Source organism: Protopterus annectens, chromosome 8.part0, assembly GCF_019279795.1.
Source record: "Protopterus annectens isolate FY-2018-M chromosome 8.part0, PAN1.0, whole genome shotgun sequence".
Classification (NCBI taxonomy): Eukaryota; Metazoa; Chordata; order Ceratodontiformes; family Protopteridae; genus Protopterus; species Protopterus annectens.
Genome location: NC_056741.1, coordinates 508849797 through 508875701, shown reverse-complemented (window position 1 = coordinate 508875701; position 25905 = coordinate 508849797). Strand labels below are relative to the sequence as shown.

General features: G+C 38.6%; 1 protein-coding gene across 1 annotated transcript in view; it reads right to left on the bottom strand.

Moving 5' to 3' along the window:
• The window catches only part of LOC122808298 (melatonin receptor type 1C-like), a 123434-nt gene extending 97823 nt beyond the window's left edge, over positions 1–25611 (bottom strand). Inside the window, exon 1 of the mRNA XM_044079263.1 lies at positions 25416–25611. Within this exon, the coding sequence (XP_043935198.1) occupies positions 25416–25611 (196 nt within the window). The remainder of the gene's footprint in view (positions 1–25415) is intronic.
• Between the last annotated feature and the right edge of the window lie 294 nt (positions 25612–25905).

Genomic DNA, 25905 nt, shown 5'->3' with positions numbered 1-25905 from the left:
GACAGGCTGGCTACAATGCGTTTACACTCTGTTGACCAGATAGACTACCGTGAGCCATCTCCATGACCATGTTAAATGCTAATGATACATTCTGGAGGAAAATTTAATGGCAAATGCATATTAGCCATGTGCTTTGCCCTCGTAATGCCTTCAGGAAGGAAGTTAGGCTGACTGATTTAGAGAATCTTCTATCTTGGAGTAAAATATCATGCTCAAAATGTTCCATTCCTCCTTTATAGTTCATGGGGAAGGTGATTTTGCATTAAAGGTCAGGTCAGATGAAGCAGAATGTGAAGTGGTTGTGGGGGTGTAAGTGTGTTTATGTGTATGGTAGTGTGCTTGCATATCCACAGTGGTATGACTGGTCACAAATGATTTTGTGTGTGTGTGTGTGTGTGTGTGTGTGTGTGTGTGTGTGTGTGTGTGTGTGTGTGTGTGTGTGTGTGTGTGTGTGTGTCTCTGCTTGGGTGGTCACAGCAGAGGGTTAATTAGGGTATCGATAATGTAGGTGTAATTATATGGTGTGTGCACTTGTAAGTGCATGTATATATATATATATATATATATATATATATATATATATATATATATATATGTATATATATATATATATATATATATATATATATATATATGTGTGTGTGTGTGTGTGTGTGTGTGTGTGTGTATATACATATATATATATATATATATATATATATATATATATATATATATATATATATATATATATATATATATATATATATATATATATATATAAGAATGGGTATGTCTGTAAGCGCAATCATTTGAGGGGGAAATGTTTTTTGTTGCTTGCATGTGTGTGTATGAGTCTGTTTGTGTGTGGTGGGTGTTTTTATATGTTTTCTTGAATGAGTGTGTGTGTGTATGAATGTCTGCATTTATTTCTGCAGTGAATGGATAACCTCGGCCAATGTGGTACAGGGGCTACTTCTGGTAATTACCACTGAAAAGTACCATTTAGTACAAGTGCTAACTACACCAGATTCAGAGACATGCAAATTAGCTGATAATGATGTCTTCCTCATTGCAGCTAAACTTGTCTCTGAATTAAAATGCGTGCAATCATGTAAACTGCCACTTTTGGCCTCTGCAGTTTATACTTATGTTGAGATTCTTTCTGAATCTCAGGGTCGATCTTCCCTGCATTTTGCATATCTCTTTGAAGAGATTATGCCTTTCACCCAATAAATTTATATCTCTGTCCTATTCCTATGATGGCAGATATAATAAAATATATTTCTCAGCTTCCCCATTGTAATATGCCAAAGTAGAATCTAATCTCTATATTTGCTTTTGCATATGTAGCTTCTTGCCTATTCAGCTTCTCTTCTAGCTTATCATATATTGTCTTTGTTGAGACTTTGACTTTGAAATTTCCTTTGTCCATTTTCTTGTCATCACTTTAAATAATTCCCAGTTTGTACCAGTTTATACTTCAGCTTTGCTATGGAGTATCCAAACTCACTTTATCTTTTATATTCATACTACTAAAATTATCCTTGGATTACGTGGTCAAACTTCCAGATACAAAATTAATTTTACCAGCCATAACTGCATCAGTTTTAGTAAAGCCTCACAATAATATGCTAAATTTAATATGCTAATTTACCAGAAAGGCTCATCCAGACTCTGCTACGCTTTGCTGTGAAGGAAAGGTTAGTTTGCTGTTATTTTTTGTATTTCTGTATTGCCTTTCTATATTTTGAATACTGTAGTTTGTTTTCTTTATCTTGTGTTTTGCTTGCATTCTGTTTTAACAGCATATTAAAACTTCAAAAGAGACCACAGCTCTCTCTGTTCTGAGTCAGGCAGAATTTTTCCCTCCCTCTCACCCATTTAAGTTGTCTTGTTAAATACCACTGTCTTTCTAGTTGCCCGCCTCTTATGTTAATCTGACCATATATCTCATTTCTCTCTACTTTCACTGGCTTATGTGAGTAATCACAAAACCATCACTTTTGAAATCCCACCCCTTCAATTATTTAAATTTATTGGCCATCCTACAGTATTTCATAGTACCAAAATACAAAAGTAACCACCCCTTTCAGTCCATCTTGCTGTTTTAAAAATAGAAACTCTCCACTAAACCTTAACTTTTTAACAGGTAAAACTCAAGTTACCTACTTTCATATCTAACTTCTCTAGTGCACACTGCAGAGTGCATTCTTTTCAATCTTACCTTTAAGCATCCCTGTTACTAGCACTTTCTCTAATACCTAAAAGATCATCTCTACTTGACTCCAAGTAGACTTTTCTCTATCTGTTAAACCTAGCACTTGCTCCTACAGTACTTATTACCTTGATACGGCACTCTTATAGATAGCACCCCAAAAAGGCAACCCCCATTTCTCGGTCACCCACATCCCTGGAATCTCTTTTAAAGTTTTTTGTCTAGTCCTTCTAGCATGTCGAGGGATCAGTTGCTAGTGTCCTCTCCTGCTCAGCTGGTGAACCTGGGAATATTGAGGCAATGTTACAATTGCCTCATGTACACAGACAACCCTCTCCTCCTCCCACAAAACACAAATACATGCGAGATGCAACTATACGGCCAAACTGGAGGCTGAGCTCTCTCAACATAGGACTGGCAAGACCAGTCAGGAGGAGAAGGTTACCACACACACTATAGACCCAGTCTCACATAGTACCATCACAACCTCAAATCATACACATAAACACACAAAGACATACTCGGCTCTGATCAAAAATCTACCAAAACAGCAGAGGCCACCAAAGCAGACACCCAAACAACCACCACCTCAGAACACAACACCTGCAACACATAGACCTCACAGTCAGAGTGTCAAACAGTCACAGCCCTTAAGGCCAAACACAATGCCAGACACACTAGTCATTGGTGACTCCATAGTCAGACACACTGACGTCCCGCACACCAGACTGAGTAAGGAGAAGGTCACAGTAAGCTGCCTGTCGGGCGCTAGAATCTGCCACATAACGCAAGCACTCAGGTCTCTCAACAGCAGGTACAAATATGACTCAGTCATTGTCCACGCTGGTGTAAACGACCTGAGACGTACCTCCTTGGACTACATGAAAAGAGACATTGAGGAGCTCTCTGATTATGTAGCCCAGGCAGGTATGACCCTGACCTTGAGCAGTATCCTACCTTCACCAAGAATGATGCCACAATACAGAGATAAGATGATCAGCTTTAACAATTGGCTTAAACTCTGGTGTCATTCAAAGGGGATCCAATGTCTGTCTGCCTGGGATGACATGTTGGACAAGCCACGCTGCTTCGCAAGGGACGGCTTGCACCTGTCACCCCTGGGATTCCGGATATTGGCAAAGGCTCTTGCCACCCCCATAGTGCCTTTTTTAGGCAAGGCTCAAATTCTAAACCTACCACCCTAGAACACAAAAAAGGAAAAAAACTAAGGGTAATGCTGCTCAATTCCAGAAGTCTAAATCTCAAAATGCATGCACTCGAGGCCCTTCTCAGTATGGAGAACATCGATGTCTGTACAGTGACAGAAACCTGGTTCAAGGTTCCTGAGAGCACCCCAGCACTATCAGGTTTTACCTCTTATCATGCGTTCCGGCCCCAAAATCCGGACAATACCAAGAAAGGAGGGGGGGTATCCATATTCATCAAAGACACCCACACCTCAAGACTGGTGGCAACGCACGATGCATCGGAGACCATCCAGGTGCAATTAACCATAGGCAAGACTGCTCTGCAAATTGTAGCATGTTACAGGCCACCCTCACAAACTCAGGAACCTCACATGGCCTTCCTGAAAACACTAGAGGGGATAAATGTATCACCAAACACCATCATACTAGGTGACTTCAATTACCCTAATATAGACTGGGAACACTACTCAAGCCCAAACACCCTAGCCCAAACATTCCTGGAATTCATAAACTCAAATGCCATGGAACAACTAGTCACCATCCCCACAAGAGGAGAAAACATACTTGATCTCATCATCACGAACATGGGAGCACAATGTTCAACACCGAAGTATACCCCTCACTGGTGAGATCAGATCACAAACTAATCTCGCTGGAGGTCCTCATCCCACCCCACCTGAAATAAAAAGACCACAGTAAAGAACTTCTCGAAGCCGACTTCACACTTCTAAAGACTAGTGTGGTCTCCTTTAAGGCCCCGAGCTGGCGGAAAACAGTACTCAAGCCGCTGAATCACTTACAAATGCCTTCTACCAGCACCTGCAGGACTGCATGGATAAGGCAATCCCAAGCAAAACAAAGACTCTTTGTACCAAAGGCAAGCGTCCAGTCTGGTGGACCCCAGCCATAAACAAACTCTACAACAAAAGGAGGAAGCTACTACAAGATAGAGCAAAATCCTTAAAAGGTAAGACACCCTTGATCACTATAAGTAAAAACTAAGAGCTCTCATAAAATCATCCAAAGCAAATTTTGAGAGAAAAATAGCTAAAGACTCAAAAGACAATCATAAGGCTTTCTTTAGCTATGTTAGAAACCTGGGAGGAAACTCCCAGATATGCTCAGAACTAGTTCAAAATGATGTGAAGATTACTGATCCTACAGACATTGCCAACATACTGGCTGACAGGTTCAGTGCAAACTTCTCTTCTCCCCAAAAGGAGAGATATCTATACCAAGCGATTGCAGCCCCCAAACATCTCCAACGCCCAAGTGAGAACTGCTCTCTCCAAAGCAAAAACACAGCATCCATGGGACCTGATGGTGTCCCCGGCTGTGTGCTCCATGAACTCAACGAGGAATTAAACCCACAGCTAGGACAGCTGTTTAATCATAGTCTTACCTCTGGATACGTACCCAGGAGTGGCGCACTGCAACTGTGGTCCCACTTCACAAAGGCGGTGCCTCCACCGACCCTGGAAATTACCGCCCATTAGCTTGACAAGCCTTATCTGCAAAGCCATGGAGAGGATCATAATGGACCTCATAAATAAAGACACAGGGAATTTGCAGACTTTGGATCCATCCCAGTTTGGCTTTGTCAAAGGCAGATCATGCCTTCTAAACTTGGTTGACTTTTTCGAAACAGTCACCAAAGCCATTGATGAGGGAAAGGCAGTCCATACAGCCTACCTCGATCTGGCGAAGGCCTTCGATACAATACCCCACTCGGGTATCATTGAAAAACTCATCAGCTTAAATGTTAACCCATACATCACAAGATGGGTTGCAAACTGGCTGAGTGACAGAACCCACAGGGTCAGAGTTGCTGGCGCCATGTCAGACTCAAAGCCTGTCACAAGTGGTGTACCACAGGGCTCAGTCCTGTGCCCACTCTTGTTTGGCATCTACTTTTCTGAAGTACAAGCAAACACAGGAGGGTTATGGCTGACAAAGTTTGCAGATGACTGCAAACTGGGCCATAGTAGAAAACACATCTGACACAGATATCCTTCAGAAGGGTCTCACAGAAACGGATAACTGGTGCCAGAGCCATGGCCTAAAGTTAAATGCCAAAAAATGCATAGTCATACCCTTCGGGAAAAACAAGGTTACCCCTAGCTACCAAATAGGTGGCAATCCACTGAGCACAGAAGAAGTTATCAGGGACCTGGGGACCCAGGTTGATAGTAGTCTGTCATTCGACACCCATGTAGCTAAAGTAGTTAGGAAGACCTTCTACATTGCCCACCTTATCATGAAGGGATTCTCATCTAGATCAAGGGAGGTCATAGTCTCCCTATACTCATCACTCATCAGACCAATGATTGAGTACAATGCCCCATTCGGAATGTATCTGACCCGACACTTGCAGCAGCTGGAGAGGCCACAAAAGTTCCTCACCAAAAGGATAAAGGGTCTCAAACATCTGTCCTATGCTGCCCGACTGAAAGAACTCCAGCTCTATTCAGTCACTTACCGCTTGCTCAGAGGTGACCTTTGCCTAACATACAAGGCCATGTCAAACCCAGATTTGATGAATATGCTTCACCTCAAAAAATCTAGATCCGCCACAAGGGCGGGAGACTTAAACCTCGACACGGCTATTAATAGGACGTGCTGGAGGGATAGATTCATCACCCAAAGACTCCCTATGCTGTGGAATAAAATCCCGGTATATGTGAGGCAGAGCACCTCGCTGGCCTTGTTCAAGAGAAATCTTGACCAATGGATGGGAGATCGCAGATATACCCCAGGGATTACCTCAGTGTCACTGCTCAACAGAGGCACAGCAAAATAATGGGTATAGTTCCCCATACTAAAGGGGTGGCGTAAGCCACAAAACTATGGGCTAGGCTTGTAAATGCCCTCGGGCAGATAGCCTAGTATGAACCTATGAACCTATGAACTGTAGATTGGATCTGCACATCACCAACCCTAGACATTAGTTGTTGAGACATCAACTGAATATCTAATCTGCTAGTGGTATTATACATAGTGTTTAAGTGGGTTTAGTCTATCTTTTCTGGAGTAAGACCTCTCAAACTATTGTATTGGTTTCTGTTTGCCACTATAATGTTGTTGCTAGGTAAAAATATACCTACTACAAAATGACGTTTGCAATAGAACAGCTAAGAGGAAATTCTCATTAATCTAAGTAACAAAAACTCAGAAGAGTCTTAGTGTCAGGGCATGAGTAGCAATGAGCAATGTTATTTGGCCTGCTAGGATATTATCTAACTGATGATTCAATGCAATATTAAAGTCTCCTCCCCGAGTAACAGCAGCAGTATTAAGCTGATTATTATCAGAATATCATCATCAGATGTTCATGTATGGTACTACCAGCTGAAGGGCTACAAAAGTCATTTAGGATTGCTGTAGTGGTTTCTTCTAGCACAATTTAACACTAACCACTTCCTCAGCCACTTTCCTACTGCAGATCACCCAATCCCAAAAAAGATAAGAATAAACATACCATTTTTTGCTGTTTGGGTACAGTTCATCATAAAACAACACTGCCAGATTTTTGACCATGTATGAACATAATATATTGAATTTCAGCTCTTGCCAGTTCACAGTATCATAATCTGATTCTACAGTTTGTGAAAAGACCATATAAGCTTTAACTTTTGCATTAAGATATTTTAACATTTCTTGATAAAAATTAAATTTTCTTGGTAGTTGTCTGCAGCATCTTTGTATGCCTAACTGGTTTCAGATCATCTGCAGGATTCTGTTAAGTAGAAAAAGTTTAACACATCAGTTTGCCACTATACCACTACAAAGTTTTTGAAAAAGAAAAAGATTCCTATTAATTAATTATCATTACAGAAAAGCTAAGTCGAAATGTTCAGTAAATCTGAATTAGAAAAATGCAGCCCTATCTTACTATCAAAAACATTCAGTTATTAAATAAGTAAATGAACAGAGATGAATAGCAACACTATAAAAAGACATTCACTACAGACCAAAGTATGCAGATTAGCAATGAATAATAATAACAGCAGTAAACATATTAGTAATGCATTAGTCATGCACTATAACTCTTCCATCTCTATTTTCTCAGAGTCAAGCTAAGAGTAAAATATAAATTCTTTGTACCTATACAAAGCTCAGTACATTTCTTTTTGATATTATCAATTTTTATAGTCTGTAGTCAGTTGAATCAATTATTTCACTATATTTCACTATGACCCTGCTTTCTTGCTCATCTAAGAATCATGTCCCATTCTTAAATGTTCAAACATTTAAAAAATAAAATGTCTTGGTACTATGATCTGTTAAGCTTCTTCATAATCTGGTGTTCCTGCTCACTGACTAGTGACAGCACTTCATGTAGATAGAGGATAATGAACTGGATCTGCATTCTGCAAGTTCAGAGGTAGTCTAATGATTTTTAAACTGCTTCTTGTAGAGACATTTTCCAAACTGGCAACTTTCATTTCCAAAGAATAAGTATGTGCTTAAATCTTCTGCAATTTGATAGCATGAGCTATAATAAGAATGTCTGAAAAATCAGATTGTTGTTGCTCGTTGTGGATAATAGCACATTTAATGACCTTCTACTCTGCCATAGCCTTCTATGTGTTTCAAGTGCAGATCTCATAACATATATGTCCTGAACTGAAGGACTGGGTTTAGTTGGCATCTTGGACATGCTGCCACCATTTAAATGATAGTGCAAGTCAGTCTCTTTTATTGCAGTTCACAAAGATTTCTTCCAAAGTTTTTATTTATCCAGCTTGATAAGGAGACAGTCACCCACTATATTTATTCAAAATGTAAAAAAATGTTGTTTAGTAGATGATATATCATTATTTTTTGGTGTGGGAGAAACAGCTATAAACAATTCATATCTGCATTACATTTCAGCTTGGCTGCTCTGCCTAGAGAGTTCTATAGTTGACCAGGATTTGAAAAGAGATCTTGTCTATAGTTAGTAACCACATAAGTTTAGAAATGAAAGAATCATTAAGAAATATTCACCCAGCCACCACCAGTTACAGACCTTCTCCCACAGTCAGAAGTTTGAATGTGTGATAAACACTGAACAATGGTAGGGAAAGCGCATTGTCACTGCATTGGAACCACGCTTTAGTAATGATGCAGCTGTTCATTTTTCTAGGAACAAGAAGGTTTGCAGGCAGGGCAATTTCTTACTGAAGCTTCTAGTACTGAGCAGTTAAGCTTTTATATTGCTTTGATTAAGTTTAGCTAGATTTTTACATGGAGTAAGTTTACACTGCCCAAAAAAGGCGCAGTAGGATGGAGAAGGTTCTGCCAATATATTGAAAGCCTTGAGAAAGGGTGCAGGCCAACCCTGGGGAAACAGGTAGGACCACCAATCATCTCCTTCTAGTTTGAGGCTCATTGGATCCCCTATGAATGAGACCAATATCTAAGAAAACTGTCAGTCAATCAACCTGATTATACTGAGGCATCATTCTCAGAAAAGGTAGGATGCCACTCATGATTAGCCGCAAACAAGCCTTGGATATGTACTCAACACCTATGTCATCCCTCTCTTCATATAATCCAGTAATGTGTGTCATGTGCCATTCCTACCCACATGATCTATGACCATGTTCTAGGTGTAAATAGAGTGAAGGAACTTGAGTCCCCTGGCCATCTGCCTTATAGTGGTTCTTGAGATACAGGTCACCATCATCCTCACTCTGTCTTTCTTAAGCCTAGTGAGTGCAGTTTTGGTGTGTTTCACTATATAATCACCTATTCCTAGAATGATTCTATATGTTCTGGCAGGCTCTTGGGGCTTTAATGGTTTAAATGTATTAGTATGATGGGAAATAAGCCTGTTGATCGATGGCACATTCAGTGAGTCCTAAGTGACTGAAGTAATTTGTGTGAAACAACTTTCACTAACAATCAAGATATCCTTTTACTCCACTGTTGTGTGGCCTTATAGTTGGTATATTTAAGTTTGAAGGTTGCCCTCCCACCCCTGAAAAAAAAAAAAAAAATATATATATATATATATGCATGAAGTTTATTGAAAGTTGTTTCAGCTGTTTTATTTTCTGCTGATTGATTGGCACTCAAAAGAGTATCAATCAAGGTACATGATTCTGTATGATGACTCCACTGACTACAATTTGTGATGGGTGGTGATAATCACACAGTTTGTGTGTAGTCATTGTGTTGCTGAGGAACTTAAGGTTCAAACTTTCACTTCATAGATCTATGAACCTTGGGAAAAGACACTAAAGTGTCTCAGCATTAAAAGGCCTGTTTTTTTAGGAGGGTGGCATTCAGCTACAAGGTAATTGTGGGCACTAAGAACCACCTGGATGCTTTGAGTATGTATTGATGAGATGATACCTTCTAGCTTAAGTACATAAAGTGTATGCCATATATTTAAATTAAACTGATCAGGCTTTTGGCTGTTATCTATATATGCTCCTTTTCTGAAATTGCTTATCAGTATATTTAACTCATTGATATTTTTATTAATATGCAGCCTCAAAAAGGGATGTGACAAGTTGTGTGCTAGTTTCTGTTTTAAGTCTGAGTGTTTATGCTCCAGAGTGCACATAGAAGAAATATTTGGATTGTGTGTATGACGTTTAGTACAGCAAATCAACCCGCTGACTATTTATGATGTTTGTGTGAAACAGTCATATCCATGCACTGTATTACTTTACAAAATAAGAACATATTAACAATGGATAGGCACATATGTGAAGTGATGTACAAGGGTTATGGTTTATGTGATTTAAGTATCAAAATGATGGTTTCCCATCAATTATTCACTAATTTCTATATGTCTGAAGTTATCACTGAACTGAATATAGCAAGGGGAATGACCCACTTGTTTATAATGATGAAAATGATCACTCTCTGGAAATGTAATTAATATTGTGCTAATATCTGTGTCTCTCATACAGTATGCAGATGACTCTACCACTATTTCTATAGCTGACAATCCTTCTGAACTAGAAACCCTCACACAACATCTTTTAACCATACCAAAACTTGGCTAACTCAACACATTCTTATACTTAACCCCAAAAAAACAAAGTTGCTACTTTTTCTCCCAAAATCCCATCTCTACCTTAAATCCTCCTTCACTATCTCTTCACCCAACAACACTATAATAGCTCCAGAAACCCATACCAAGCTCCTTGGGGTAATTATTGATGACCAACTCAAATTTGACCTTCACATACATCACAGTATAAAGAAAACCAATTGAAAACTTGGTCTGTTCTATAGAAATAAAAAAAAATTCTTACTCCCGAAACTAGAATAACCCTTCCCAATGCCTATCTCCTCCCTAATATCTTTAATAGTGCATAAATCTTTACTAACCTTCAGTCCACACTTCTCTCTAAACTTCAGTCTACCTACAACAAACTGGCTAGATTTGCTGCAAACGTGCCTTACAAATCCTACCACTGTCTTGCCTTCAAGTCACTACAATGGCTTGACTTTCCAAACCATCTCAATTATATCCAACTTCTTACCATTCACTTCATTCTCAACAAACCACTTTCCTGTCCTAGCCTCTCTTCACTAGTCTCCTATTACACTCCCACTCGATCTTTAAGGAGCACAGATCAACATCTTCTACAAATTTACAAACCTAACAAACATGTAGGACAAAACTTATAGAGCTACTCTCCAGCCATCCTCTGGAACAGGCTTCCCTTGACTCTAAGAAGTCTATCCCAGACTCCTACTTTCAAAATCTCTCATAAACACTACCTTACCCACCTCACTACTTGCCCCTGTAACCTTCCCCACTTTAACCTAAAACACATCTTGTCTCTTCACACCTCTCGCACCATCCCTTTATCAGCTTACTATTCATCTATTCCTCTCTCCCTATTTTCCTATCAAACTCCCTCTTCCCCTCACATCTTCTTGCCTTCTTGCCACCACTTACCTTTTACCTGTTGAGCTGTTCTTTCCTACCTAACTCTTAACAGTAAGAGTTTTATAATTCTTTCTTCTGTCTTCTGTCCTACACTTATATAGTGCTATTTTCTGATTTAAAAAATATGTATAAATAGTGTGAGTCTTGTATTCTATAAATTGGCGGTCTGTTGTATTGTATATATCACATTATAGTGTGGAGCTTTTCTCCACGGGCCTCCGCTGAAAATGGACATGTACCCAGTTGGACTATCCCTGTCAACAAATGTAAAATATATAAATAAATATGACCCTATGGGAAAATGGAGCAGAGACTAATTTATTCTGGCCTCCCCTCCACAACTATGATAGTGATAATTTTCATATGCGGGGTCTAGTTCCACATATCATGTAAGCAGAAGTGAGCATTAAGGTGGGACTGAAGGGTCAGTCTTGATCACAAAGGCAGAATAAGAACAAGCTAAGGATGAATGTTGATAGAAGTATAAGCTCAAGACCAGTTAGGTATCTTTTTTAATGGAATCTAGAAAATAAAGTAGTCCCTCTCACCTATGCCTAAGTCAGGAGGCAATAAACAGTGTCTTAGTTAGGAAGGGAGGTCATATGGCTCAAGTTAAGACACAGAAAATATTTAAGCAATAAAGTGTAATTAAAGTGTGCAACCTGCTAGTAGGTATATATAAGCTTTTTCTGTGTAATGAGGGATGAGTAAAGGGAGAAAAAAACATCTTTAGATCTAGACACAAACCATTTGTTTATAAGCTGTGCAATATAGAAGGACTTTCTTACAACAGTATTGTTGGCATAATGGTTAAGGTATTTGCCTCCCATGCATAAGGTACAGGGTTCAATCCTGACCTCCAACCAATGCCTGTTAGGAGCTTCATGTTCTCCCTGTGTCTCTGTGGGGGTCCACCCACCTCCAAAAAACATGCTGAGTGCTTCCATCTCCAACTCACTAGACTTGTCTTGGTACCTTATGTGGGACAAGTTGTATAAACCAATCTATTGTGATGTACAGTATCCTCCAGATAGAGGAACATGGATCACAGACAGCATGCCATGGCAGGGCTAGCCACTTGATGGTGGAAAAATATAGCTCGATATGATCTGATCATGTTCATTAATGTTGCCAAAATTTGCTTGTGATAAGTGGGTTGAGGATCCAACCTACAGCAGCCCTGGGCCAATAACTGGAATAAGTCTGTTGAGCAAAAGCTAGACATAAAACCAATCAACCTGCTAAACATGAACTAAGAATTGCTACACTCAATGTAGGTTCACTGACAGGATGAGGCTTGGGAGTGGATGACATTGCAGCAAAGCCACTTGGCTTAGGATCAAAAGTCTACTACTCGGTAGGAGGACAGGCTAGAAATGGTGTTTGTGATGAGTGAGAGGCTTCAGAAAACAGTGAGGAATGCCATCAGAATTAGTGACAATCGCATGGCAATCAGACTCCAGTGTAATGGCAAAGCATTAATCTCAGCCTGTAGTGAGGAAAAGAGTACATTTAGACAGCAATTGCAGGACCTGCTAGATAAATCAGAATAGCAGGAATTGGTGTTGATAATTGGTTACCAGAATGTAAATATTGCGTTAGACAGAACAGGATATGAGGATTGCCTGGGTCCACATGGATGGGGCAACAGGAAAAAAGAAGGATATGTCATTTTTGACTTCTGTCTGGCAAATGGCTTGATGGTAGCCAGATGGTACCCAACTCAAGGTTTAGAAAAAGAGACAGTCAGAAGATCAGATACAAGAGTGGCCAACATACAACTCAGGTAGACTTTCTCTTAGTAAGGAAAGAGCACTGGGGTAGAATCAGTGATTGCAAAGTCATCCCCTATGAAACAGTCAGCCCACAGCATAAACAACTGGTTGCTACAATCAGCTGCAAGCAGTGGAGAGAGAAGGCTGTAAGCTCAACAAAGACCAGGATGAAAACCGGGAAGTTGATAGGAGAGAAAGCACAACAGTTCAAGGAATTACGCAGTGCTCTAGCACCTCAAGAGGAAGAAGAAATAGTTGGAACTGAAGAAGAATGCCAGTGCCTCAAAAAAGCATCTGTAAGGGCTACAGAACAAATATGCATCTCAGCCAGTTATGGAAACAAGATGCATAAGGAAAGCTGGGAGGTTAATACAGATGTCCAGGAAGTCATCAAAAGAAAGAAGGAGTGCAGGAAAAAGTGTGAGATAGAAAAGACAGACCAGGCTAGCAAGGAATGCCAGCTTGCAAACAAAGTGACTAAGAGAGGAGTTTTAATAGGAATATTCTACTAACTTTGGAAAGTGAATCAGTGGATGGCACAAAGAAACTCTACCAGGTTACAAGGCAAAGACAGAAAAATAAAGAAGACATTCAGACATCCTTTATAAGAGATGCCAGCAACAGTCTGCTCATCAGTCCACAAGACATCAAAGGCAGATGGAAAGAATACTTCCAGTGGTTTCTGAATAAATAAATCTCCTCAAAAGCTGTATTGCCCAGACACGGGCTATGATGAGAGAAGAGGAGAAACCCGCACTCGAAGTAAGAACAGCACTAAGGAAAATGAAGTCAGGGAAAGCAGCAGGCTCAGATGAGGTCACAGCAGATATGATAAAGATGCTGGGTGAGATAGAGGAGAAGTAGCTCCTGAGGATACTCATAGCAGATGAATGGAGAATAAGCATAGTAGTGCTTTTGTTCAAGAACAAAGGGAACATTCACAACTGTGGGCAATATAGTGGTAACAGATGCCTATCACACTGCATGAAAGTTCTGGAGAGAGTGATTAATAAATTAATATACAGAGTACTAAAAAGTAAGATGAAAAATCAGCAGTTCTGATTCGGATCAGAATGCAGCACAAGCAATCTGATGTTGGAAATGTGACAGATACTTGCAAAGAAGCCAGCAATGAGGCAAGTGTCCCCCTGAACATTTCTAGACTTGGAGAAAGCATATAACAAGGTTCCAAGAAAGCTGATTTGAGTAGCCCTGCTGTGATTCAAAGTCCCAGAAATATTGGTAGAATTATTACAAGCTATATATCCTTTGCCCCTTATCCAAACTTCTTGAGAAATGCATTCACTTGCAAGTGATGACATTTCTTAACACACACAATCTACTATCTACCACACAACACAGTTTCCGTCCACATCACAGCACTACTACAGCCCTTATGTCCTTCACTAATCATATAAACTTTCACAAGAATGATGACAAATATGTATCAGCCATTTTCCTAGACCTCTCAAAAGCATTTGATATGGTTTCCCACTCCATTCTACTAGACTCACTAACATCATTATCTTTCACCTCCTCTGCTATAGCCTGGTTGAGAAGCTACCTATCTGACAGGCAACAATCAGTCCAGTGGAAAGGAACTCTGTCTACACAATTTCCAACCACCTTAGGAGTCCCACAGGGCTCTATACTGGCCCTGCTATTGTTCTCTATTTTCACAAATAACCTTAATAGCTCTACACAACATGCCACACTCATACAATATGCGGATGCTTCAACCCTGATCAGGTATCCAACTAATTTTAAATCCCAAAAAGACAAAACTGCTACTATTTACCCCTAATAGATAAAAAAAACCCTCTCCTTGACCATAACATCTAAGGACGACACCGCCATCTCCCCTTCTAACCACACCAAGCCTCTGGGCATTGAAATAGACAATAATCTCCAGTTTGATGTTCACATCTCACATACCATAAAACTAGTACACAAAAAACTAGGCTCTCTATACAGGCATAAGTCCTTTCTCTCACAAAAAGCAAGAGTCACTCTTGCACAAAGCCACCTCCTCTCAACTCTATTATACGCAGCAGCAATCTTTACCCAAATCAGACAATGTGACCTAGACAAACTAGAATCATGCTACAATAAAATAGCCAAGTTTGCTACTAACTCAACCTTTAGAACCCATCACTGTGCTGCACTAAAAGAACTAAAATGGCTTGCGCTACCACAGCTACTTAACTATTATCAGCTAGGCACAGCCTACAATATTCTCAAATATCCTGAAAAGAAAACCCTCATTATCCAAACTTCTTACTGTCTATACTGCAAACTGGTACCTAAGATCCAGTGAAATATCTCTCCTCTCCATCACCAAGGTTAACAATAATGCAGGGAAAGTGCTCTACTCCCTCACCGTTGCCAGAAATTGGAACTCTCTTCCCCTATCCGTGTCCACTGCCCCCTCCACATCCATATTCAAAATCTCCCTCAAATCGCACCTTCTTAGTACCTGGTTATGCCCTTGCATCACATAACCCTACTCATACTATTATTAACTCCCCAAACTCCTCTCCGATCACATGCTGGATCTCTGATCCCCTGTAGGCTTGGTCATCAGAAAGGCTACTTTTAACTGTAGAATGCTACTTGATATATTTTCTTCTTTTACCAATGTATAACTGACATTGTCTTTTTATGTATGTTCTATGTCTTCTTTTACCTGGACAGTTTTATTAATTTCTTGTTGTTATATTACTATGCTCAGTATACATGATAAAACTTGTTTTGTGTATTATGCTGGGTGTACTGTAACCGACATTGTCTTTTACCTACGTTCTTTATCTTCTTTTACCTGGAGTGTTTTGTTAATTTCTTGTTATATTACTATGCTCAGCATACATGATATAACCTGTTTTGTGTATTATGCTAGATGTACTGTATTTGTATAACTTGATGCCGGAGTTTTTCTTCCTGGGCCTCCGCTGAAAATGGATCTGGTCCAGTCAGAATTTCCTGGTTAACAAATGTAAAATAAATAAATAAATAATGAAATATATGAGGACCCAGTGACTCAAGTACGAACAGCGTTCGGTCTCACAGAGGGGTTCCCAGTGGGAGTGGATGTGCATCAGAGTTCATCTCTGAGCTGACTCCTGTTCATACTGGTGATGGACTATATTAGCAAACAGGTCAGATGGGACAGGTCAACAAAGCTGCTGTACACAGATGATGTGGCATTACAAGCAGACACTGAGCAAGACCTTCAGCAAAGGCTAGGGGAATGGAATGCAAAACTGAAAGCACATGGGATGAAACTGAGTACAGATAAGACAGTGGTAATGGCAGCAAATGAAGGAAATCAGAAGAAGGTAAAAATTGACATAGAAGGGAAGTGGAACAGGTTAACAGCTTCAAGTATCTGGGAGGGGTGGTTGAAGAGAAGGGGAAAACTGAATGAGGAGGTCAAAGCTAGAAACAGAGGGGCTGCAGCCAACTGGCGCAGGGTGTCATGGGCAGTGTATGGCATAAGAATGCCAAAGAAACTGAAAAGTAAGGTGTAGAAAACAGTGGTACAACCAGTAGTACTGTATGGTACAGAAACCTGAGCAGTAAAGTCAGAGCAGTTGAGGATGCTAGAGGTGATAGAGAAGAAGTGTCTGAGACAGGTGGTACGATATACACTGTGGGACAGACTACGAAATGAGGAGAAAAGAGAAGAAGCTAAATTATCTCCAATTACAGAAAAAGTCAAAGAGAACAGATTATTGTGGATCAGGCACATGTGCAGGAATGAAGACAATCTAGTGAAGAAAACTGTGGACAGACAGGAAGAAGACAAAAGGCAATGAAGGAAAAGAGGTGGCTGGATTGTGTGAGAAAAGACCTGCTAAAATTAGCCATGAGTGTTGAAGAAGGTAGGAGAGTGACATTGAATAGGGCGAGATGCTGACAAATGACATGACACCCTGACACTATGTAGAAAATGGGATAAAGGGAGTTGCTGATGATGATTTCTTATAACAAATAGGCGCATGTTTATTAAAAGTTAGGTTACTGTCTACATAAGTTCCCAAATCCTGAACAACAGGGTCTACTATTATGGTCATATTGTCAGTGTAGTAGTTACATGGGGTAGATGACTTCAGAAAAGATACAATAATGCAAGTTTTGCCACATAGTTTCGTCCACGATTTTGGCACCAGTTACTTGTTTGGGGCAAACCTTCCTGCAGGATGGCTAAATCATTTGGAGATTCAATGACTGCACCTAGCTTGCATTCATCTGCAAACTTAGTCAATCACTGCCCTTTGATATTGCCTTTTACTTCAGAAAAGTAGATGCCAAACAGAAGAGGTCCCAGCGCAGAACCCTTTGGGACTGCACTGATGACTTATCTCTTTGTGGAGGTAACTTCACCTATTTTGATTAACTGCATCCTATCAGTGAGGCAGTTGACAATCCAACAGGTGACAATGGTGTTTATTTCCAGTTTATTTAGCATTTGTACTATGCTTAAGTGGGGAATTGTGCCACAAGCTTTGGCCAATTTGAGGTAAGCAGTGTGTACCATTTTGCCTTCTTCCATTGCTTTGCTGACCTTTTCAAAAAATCCACCAAGTTGATTAAGCAAGACCTGCCATTGATGAATCCAAACTAAGAAGGGTCTGTTGTTTGGAGGATCAGTATGTCCTGACTAATTTATTCCAAGATGCATCTTTACATGGCTTTGCATATGAGGCTAGTCAGACTTATGGTTTCTGTAATTGCCTGGGTCTGAGGAAGGGCTTCCCTTATTCAAGGGAATGACTGCAGCTGTTTTCCATTCACTTACTGCAAAACTGTATTAAGACTGAGACTGAATGTTGTTGTTAGGGCTGTAGCTAAAGCACGCTTAGTGCTATGAAAAAGCATCCCAATATATTGTCAGGACCCATGGATGCAGTATTTTAACTTTTGATAGCACTTTCTGGACTTGGTCTTGTTTAATAGCTAAAGGTGAGCCAGCTTTAGGTATATCTTAAGAGACAGATGGAAGGAAGAGAAAGGTAAATTTATCAGGTATAGGTTTGCTATATCTTCAGCGTCAGTGTAGGTAACATCATTCACAATCAGCTTGCTGTGTTGGTGCATTGTGCTTTTGAGATTACAAACATAAGTTAAAAATGCCTTGTGGTTATCTTTAGCTTGGGTAGTTATTTTAGCCTCAATCTTGAATTTGGTGGATTTTATTAAACTATTGAGTTGTTTGTTTATTTCAATGACAAGGGCTCTAACATTCTGGGAATTACTCTTCTTTTAGGAAAATTATTTTCCTTTTATTATAAGTCTTGCTGATATTATGGTTCTACCACTTGAGTTTGTTTCTGAGGTTTGCACTGTAATTGTTCCTAAAGGGGTATAGCTGCAAATATGCAGCTATTTACATGCTAGTATAATGTTGTGTTAACACATGTCTGCGTATTCAATGGAGTTGATTGGGGTTGCTGGGCATTTGAAGCTTGGTAATTTACCACTTAGGAGTACATAGTTTGATTAAAATAAATTCCTACGGGTACCTTGGGTGGAAGAGATGTCTGGTTTCAGTTTTATTTTGATGGATACTGCTTTATCGTCAGACCTAACAAGTGAAGAAGATAGCAAATGTTGGGCAAGATGCTCCCATATTAGTAAAGACAAGATACAAGATGTTATTGTCCCTAGTGGGTTCTCTGACTAATTGTTCCAGGGCATTTGTATAAACAAAGTCCAAGAATCTCTGTGCGTGGGCACTAGTGGTGATGTAGGTTTCCCAGTGTATAGGTGGCAATTAGAAGACCTAGGAAAATGGTATTGAATTTAATACTAAGTGATTGCTGTTCCTGTACATAAGCATTGTAGCTTTCTTTTGTCACATAGGGAGTTCTAAAGCTAGCTAATATATGGTACAGGACCTTTCTGATCATTATTTGGACATGAAGCGGCTCTTTTACCAGACTTAATGTATGTGTGTTCTGGATGTAGACTGAGATGCCTTCACCTTTTTTTACCATCCTGTGCAATATCTGGTCTATACAAATGCAGAAGGCATTATAGCCCTGTACTGCTGGAGTGATCTCTTGCTATTTAATCCATGTCTCACTCATTACACAAATGTCAATGTCCTCCAGGGTAAGAATAGCTTGTAGGGAGTGGAGTTTCTTGTTTAGATTCCTAGTATTAATCAGTAACACCTTCATATTTCCCTGCTCTTGTTTCATTATGTTGGTAGGCTTATTGGGTTTTCATTGTCTAAAAAATAACTATGGGGGTAGACAAAGCTTTTGCTCAAAACCCTAGAAGGGTCAGATGCAGGCCATCCTTGATGAAGCAGCATTGTCTGTTGTTTATATCCTCCCAGACTGACAAATATTGGACTCTCTTTGAATGACTTCAAAAACTAAGCCAGTTATTGAAATGAACTATTTTTTGCTCATATAGTGGCATCATCCTTAGAGAAGGTAGAATGCTGCTCAGTGCTAGACTCATAAATACCTTGGACACATAGGCTGAGAGCTCCATCGTGTCTCTTTTCATATAGTCCAGGGAGGAACACATTAAGTTATTGACACTAGCATGAAGTATGACTGAGTCATACTTGTACTTGTTGTTCAAGGACTTGAGTGAGTGTGTGATATGATGGATCCTGGCACGAGACAAGCAACTAACCATCACTCTTTCCTTGCTCAGACTGGTAAATGGCACATCTGTATATCTTACAGTAGAGTCACCTATAGCAGGAATGTTCTGTTGGGTTGATATCTGTCTTACAAGCTCATCACCTGACTTTGGGACTCCTTGTGCTGTGTGAAGATGTCAGATTGATTTGTTGAGTGTGCTTTGTGCCTGTGTTGTGTTTTGGAGGTCATTGAGGTTTAATTAAGTTAATCTTTACAACCTCAGCATATGATGGATTATGTGTATTGTGATGGTCTTGTGATATGTGTGGTGTACTGTTGATGATTTTGGTGTTGAGTTTACAAATATGCATGTACCAGGTGGTTGGGAAGAAAAAACAAGTAAACCCTTAGCTCTGAACTGACTGGCCTGAAGCTGAATTATTACAAAGACTAGTCCTAAACTAGCCTGGCATGCACTCAGTACATAAGAATGAAACTAAGGTTTAATAACAACAGTCAGGCCACTTAAACAACAAAAATGCAGTGCAACTATGTACTGGAATCACTAATATAAGATTAAATAATTAGCTGAAGTAGACACAGACTGTTAAAATGAATTTAATATCAGATCAAGAAATGAAGGCACTTATCTTTCTCTGTTTATGCAACTATTACAATCCAACAGTAATTTAGAAAATCACAGCAAACTGCAGCTTTGGAATTCCTAGACCATTAGCATGAGCTACCTGGCCTGGAAGTGCCTTATTGCAATGTCAAGTCCTGAACTAGCCCGGCATACATTCAGTGTACTGTTGCTGATCATTTGTTAAGGGCTCTAATGAGATAAGAAGCAAAACAGATGACAGGCATGTTAGAGCGACTGTTGATTATGTGAATGTGATTGTTGAAATTAATGTGCAAAGATCATTAGCACTAAGAGACAATGAGAATTCAAAGGAAAGAGACATGTTTAATAAAATGTAACAAAGTATTGCAGAGACTGCTACCCAAGTCTTGATAATGTACTAGCAAATGGAACTTCCACTGAAATACTACCTACCAATTAGATATGCATGACCAGAAGACCTCAACAAAATGCACACAAACCCGTATACACAATGGCACCGATAACATTTTGTTTTTAAAAGTCAGCTTAAAGTTATATCCAGTTACACTCATCACAGAAGAACAGCTTATTTAATTAATTCATTTTCCTTGGAGATGTGTCAGTTTTGCCGTTGCAGCATATGCAATTGTGAGTGCATTTATCTTCACATATATTATAAAGTGAAGACCTGCTATTAACCTGAAAGCTTGTATAACTGCAAAAGCTATCTTAGTCCAATAAAGTGTATCTTTTGTATATGCCTTTTAGACTGATTTCAGTTTAATTTAATGCTAATAATATTTCTGATGAACATGCATTGCCAATAAGATAATGACATGACTGTTCAGGTTGGTGTCATGTCTTATTTGGTCTAGCACTAGTGTAAACCGTTTTCAGTATATCATCAATAGGAATTAAACGTATGTCCCTCTAAAAGAAAGATTGAAGAAACATTGAAAAACATGCTTGTGTGTCCTATTACATGACTCAGCACTTCACATAAAGGTCTTACAACAAAATATAATCTAACATTAAAGAGATGGCTTGGAAAATCATCCAGCAGATGTAACCCAGGATATAGGCTCTCCTTGCAGAAAATCCTGTATCTGGTCAGTCATTGATACTTTTTATTTCAGAAATGGCCAGCTACAACATTAAGATTTGGCTTTGCCTGAGTGGTCCAAAACTTGATTGTGGGATGACGGACTGACAAAAACACATATAAGAAGCAAAATTCACCTAGTGGGTTTTATGACTTATGCAAAGACATAATTATGTGGATTTCATTCATTGTCAAGTTATAGATTCTGATATTTGATATGAAAATGTGAAGTATTGCTAGAAAATATATATTCCTATAGGTAAATGTGTGCTGTTATGACCATGTTGGCTTCTGGATAAAATGCATTTTTGTATATTGATGTGTTTGTTCGTCTAATAAAGTTGGTATAGGCTGTTAAAATCTGCTTTAACCTTTCATTTACATTTGTATGCCTTTGAAAGCCTATGTCTGTGAAATGCCTCACTTGTACCACATCAAATAAACTCTATTTTAAGTATTGTCAAAGTGAATGAATTTGTTCTTCCATCTCAAATACAATAAACACCACCATTTTATTTTTCTTTCAAGTCCCTGTACATGAAAATATGCTACCTGGTGATTGCTATAGTACAAATCCTGATATTGCTGAAATCTGTGCCTTGATGTTTATTTTGGACCAGGCATGGAATAAGTTTGGTTGTTATAGCTTGCTCTAGACCACTTGAGTCAATTAAGATTGCACAAGCTTTGCAGCTTAAGCACTTTATATGTTATACTTTATTATCATTTTGCTATTTAGTTCTATAGTTTATTATTTGTAACACTGTGTACTTCATGTACACATTGCTGTTCCATTAGATTGTTCATTTCACTTCCTTCTCATTGTACTGCGTGTATATAAAAATGTACTGACTGTTCCAAACCCTTTTTGATGACACATTAGGAAAATGTGATGCAGTGTCACATCTGCAACTGACGGGAGGGCTGTAATAATTTTTGATGTTTCCAGCCAGTTCAGATATCATGTTGCTTTAATCTGACAGTGGTAAAATGTGCTTGCTGTTTTTGTTAGTGTGGTTTTGCTTATATATATGTGGCTAGATTCTCTGTACATGGTACTAGCAAGCTAGATACATATTTTACTCTATCGGTATGGCATTCAGTGTTGTGCACTGCAACATTCATGAACACTGTAAAAAGTCATCAGCAGAATGAAATAAAATGTCCATAACTTTGTGTTCATCAAATAACTATTAAAAATATTATATAATTTTATATATATATATATATATATATATGTATATATAAAAAACAATAATATATAATAAGTACAAATGAAGAGTGGAAAATATATAAAGAAAAGAAAATGCACTACAATGGTACAAGTTCATCTTATTGTTGTAGAGTTGTAGAGGACAGGGTGTATTTTTGCTGTCATTCAAACTTTTGAACTATGCACAGTATGAATGGGCTTCAAGTAAGCTGAGACCCACAGATGTAAGTTCTTGAAATGTCCCTCCTTACACTGAAAATAATCTTGGGCAAGGAAAAATGCTAGCCATTGACTTTCACAGCTAGGTTTTGCTACCTTAAAAGAAACAAATGCACCACCTTTACTATAATGCTGCTGATGAACAAAGTATGTTTAAGAGGAGAGTTTTTCGGGTTTTGGTGGGGGTGTATAGCATTGAATTCACAGAAAATGACCAGTGGATATTTACAACTGTTTCTAGTCCACTGACAAGTCAGTCATTAACACTGGACATGTCAAATTGTACTTTGATCAAATGATAAACAACAGCTTACCATCTACAAACTGCAGAGAGCTGGTGAGGTCAGTCTCTGCTCTAGTAATGTAGCTAGAACTTAGAATAAAATTCCTATATCAATCATGTCTATTTCACACCATCATTTGTCGCCTCACAGTAAGACGCTGTCCGGTTCGATTCTCAGTTAGAGTGTCTTCTGCGTGGAGACATGCGTGAATGGCATACCTTCGTTGAAGGTTGTGCGTCAGGGCTGGTAACTCGGCATGTAAAAATCAACTACCAATCATTAGCGAACTTGAGTTCCACTGCGTCGACCCCTAACTGGGAAAAGCCGAAAGAAACAACAGCTAAAAGACTTCCTATCTGCCTCCTGGCTTTGTCTCTGCTTCTCACCTGGGACATAGCTTCTAATAACATCCTTTATCACCTTTTTGTATCTCCCTTTAAAGCACTATATTGCTTAATCTTCTTATCCCCTTCTAATAATTCACTTTATTGTAGTACTTAAAGTACTATACCTACTTCTAATTTAGTACAATCAAATTTCCATCCCATTGCTACTACTCTATTAACATTTAAACATGCTTATCTCTTCTAATACCTCACTCTAATGTATTTCTTAAATTACTCCTACCTGTCTTATACAACACTCGTATATCTGTAAATTCACAGTATAATGCTGTATATCAATATTTGTGAATATCAATAGAAATTTTAATATACGGACTACTATAGTATGCATACACTGCAAATGCATTAGAAAACATGTCACTATAAATATTGTTTGCATTAAATTTGTTACCTTGGAGCTTTTCTCCCAGGCCCTCCTCTGAAAAAGGGCACCTGTGCCCAATCAGGCTTACCTGGTAAACAAATGTCAGTAAATAAATAATGTGAGCCCATCCACTCATCCTTGTATTCAGCATTAATTTGGCATCCAAAACTTCTATTTTCCTTTCCAAGTAATGTTTTCTTTTATTATTTGTTAAAGTATAGCTCTCATTTCCAGAAACACTAAGGGCATAAATGCTCACCAAAAGGATAACATATATTACTGTCTATTTCTGTGATGAATTACAGGTACAAGTAGCATGCAGCAGAACAACCATATTAATGATACTTATGGTTTCACTATTATTCAGATATTTTATTTCAGAAATGCAAACAAACTTCTATTATCTCTGCATATGTTAACATAAATTTGATGCTGATAAGTTTTTTTTTTTTTTTTTAGTTTTCTTCTAAATAAATGATGACATTTCTACTCGGTTAGCATACTTCTCAACTGTCCAAATTTTCACAGAATGTCCGGATTTTTGCCTCATATTTCTTGGCCTATTTCTCATAAAATCTGTGACTTTGTTGCAAATCACCAAGGGCAGAAGTCATTAAATAATGAAATACATTTTAGTTTCAGACTTCATACCCTTCGGAAAAATGCATGCTAACACAATTTTTTTTTATTCTAACAGCTAAGTGTACATGAGTAATGTTTAAAATTTAGGATGGTGCTGTGGTACAGCAGTAGCATTGTTACCTCACAGCAAGAAGGTCTCCAGTTTGATTCTGTGCTGGGGTCCCTTCTGTGTGGAGTCTGTATGTTCTCCCTGCATTCAAGTGGGTTTCCTCCAGGTGATCTGGTTTCTTCCCACATTGGAAAGACAAGTGTCAGGAGTGTTTTTCCCTGGGCCTGCACTGGAAATTGGCTCATTCCAAGTTGGACTTTCTTGGTTAAAAAAATATGTCCTTATTTTTGGGCCTTATTATTTTAGGCTTTGTTCTGATTTCTTATGGTAAGAAGTTAAGAGGTATGTTGGTTAGTCTGGTTATAGGCATCTTTACTGTGTCATTTCTAGACAATTATTTACCCTATTTCTGAAAGCATACATCTTCATGGCTGCATTCCTGTGAATGGAAACATGCAGTAAGCATGAAATGTTTCTTTAACTTCTGCTGTGGAATGTGTCCATGTTACTGAGGACTGTTGGCTTGAATTATAAAATGTTGGAAATTTATTCCTAGAATTCTCAGCGGGAATTTTTATCATTTACAATATCTGAATTTATTTATTTTCAGTGTGTTTTCTTCATTTTGATATGTGTTAGCTAGCTGCTTTTTTCGATACAAGTATCACAGCCATCCATCTAATAGTCTATTGCTTGACATCAAACAACTGTTGTAGCCATCTCAGACTTTTAGTTTAAGAAATTATATCCTGTTATGCAAAGATGGCCACACATATGTAACAATATAAAATATATCTTACCATAAATAATTATTACTGTATTCATGCTATAAATATACATTTTACTTACCAGCATTTCTCAGTTTCTTGTTTCTTAGGATAGATAATATAACCAGAGTGTTTCCAAGGACATCCATAACAGTTATAAAAATCATCACACTGGTCAAAAAGATGGTTAAGCTTTCTGAAGGGTTATTTGAAAATGTGCTATTGGAATTTGCATGTAAACAGGTCAGACAGGTATTGTTTTGTTCTAATTGCTTCATGGACGTGACTGAAAAAAATACTTGCTCTTCAAAACCTGTAGTGATCAATTGTTTTTCTGTATTATAAAACAATCTAGATTTTCCAAATGTGTTTGTGAGATTTAACTTTTAAATAATTATATTCAGAAAATTAACAGTTATTCAAAATCACCAACTCTGCACCATGTGTGATGTGACCTTGATTAGCCCTTTGCTTAAAAGTTAGAAACAAAGGTACTAAAATGGAAAGGGTATAGCTAACTGTATGACTATATTGCAGATATATGTGTGTACATTGCTATATAACATAGTGAA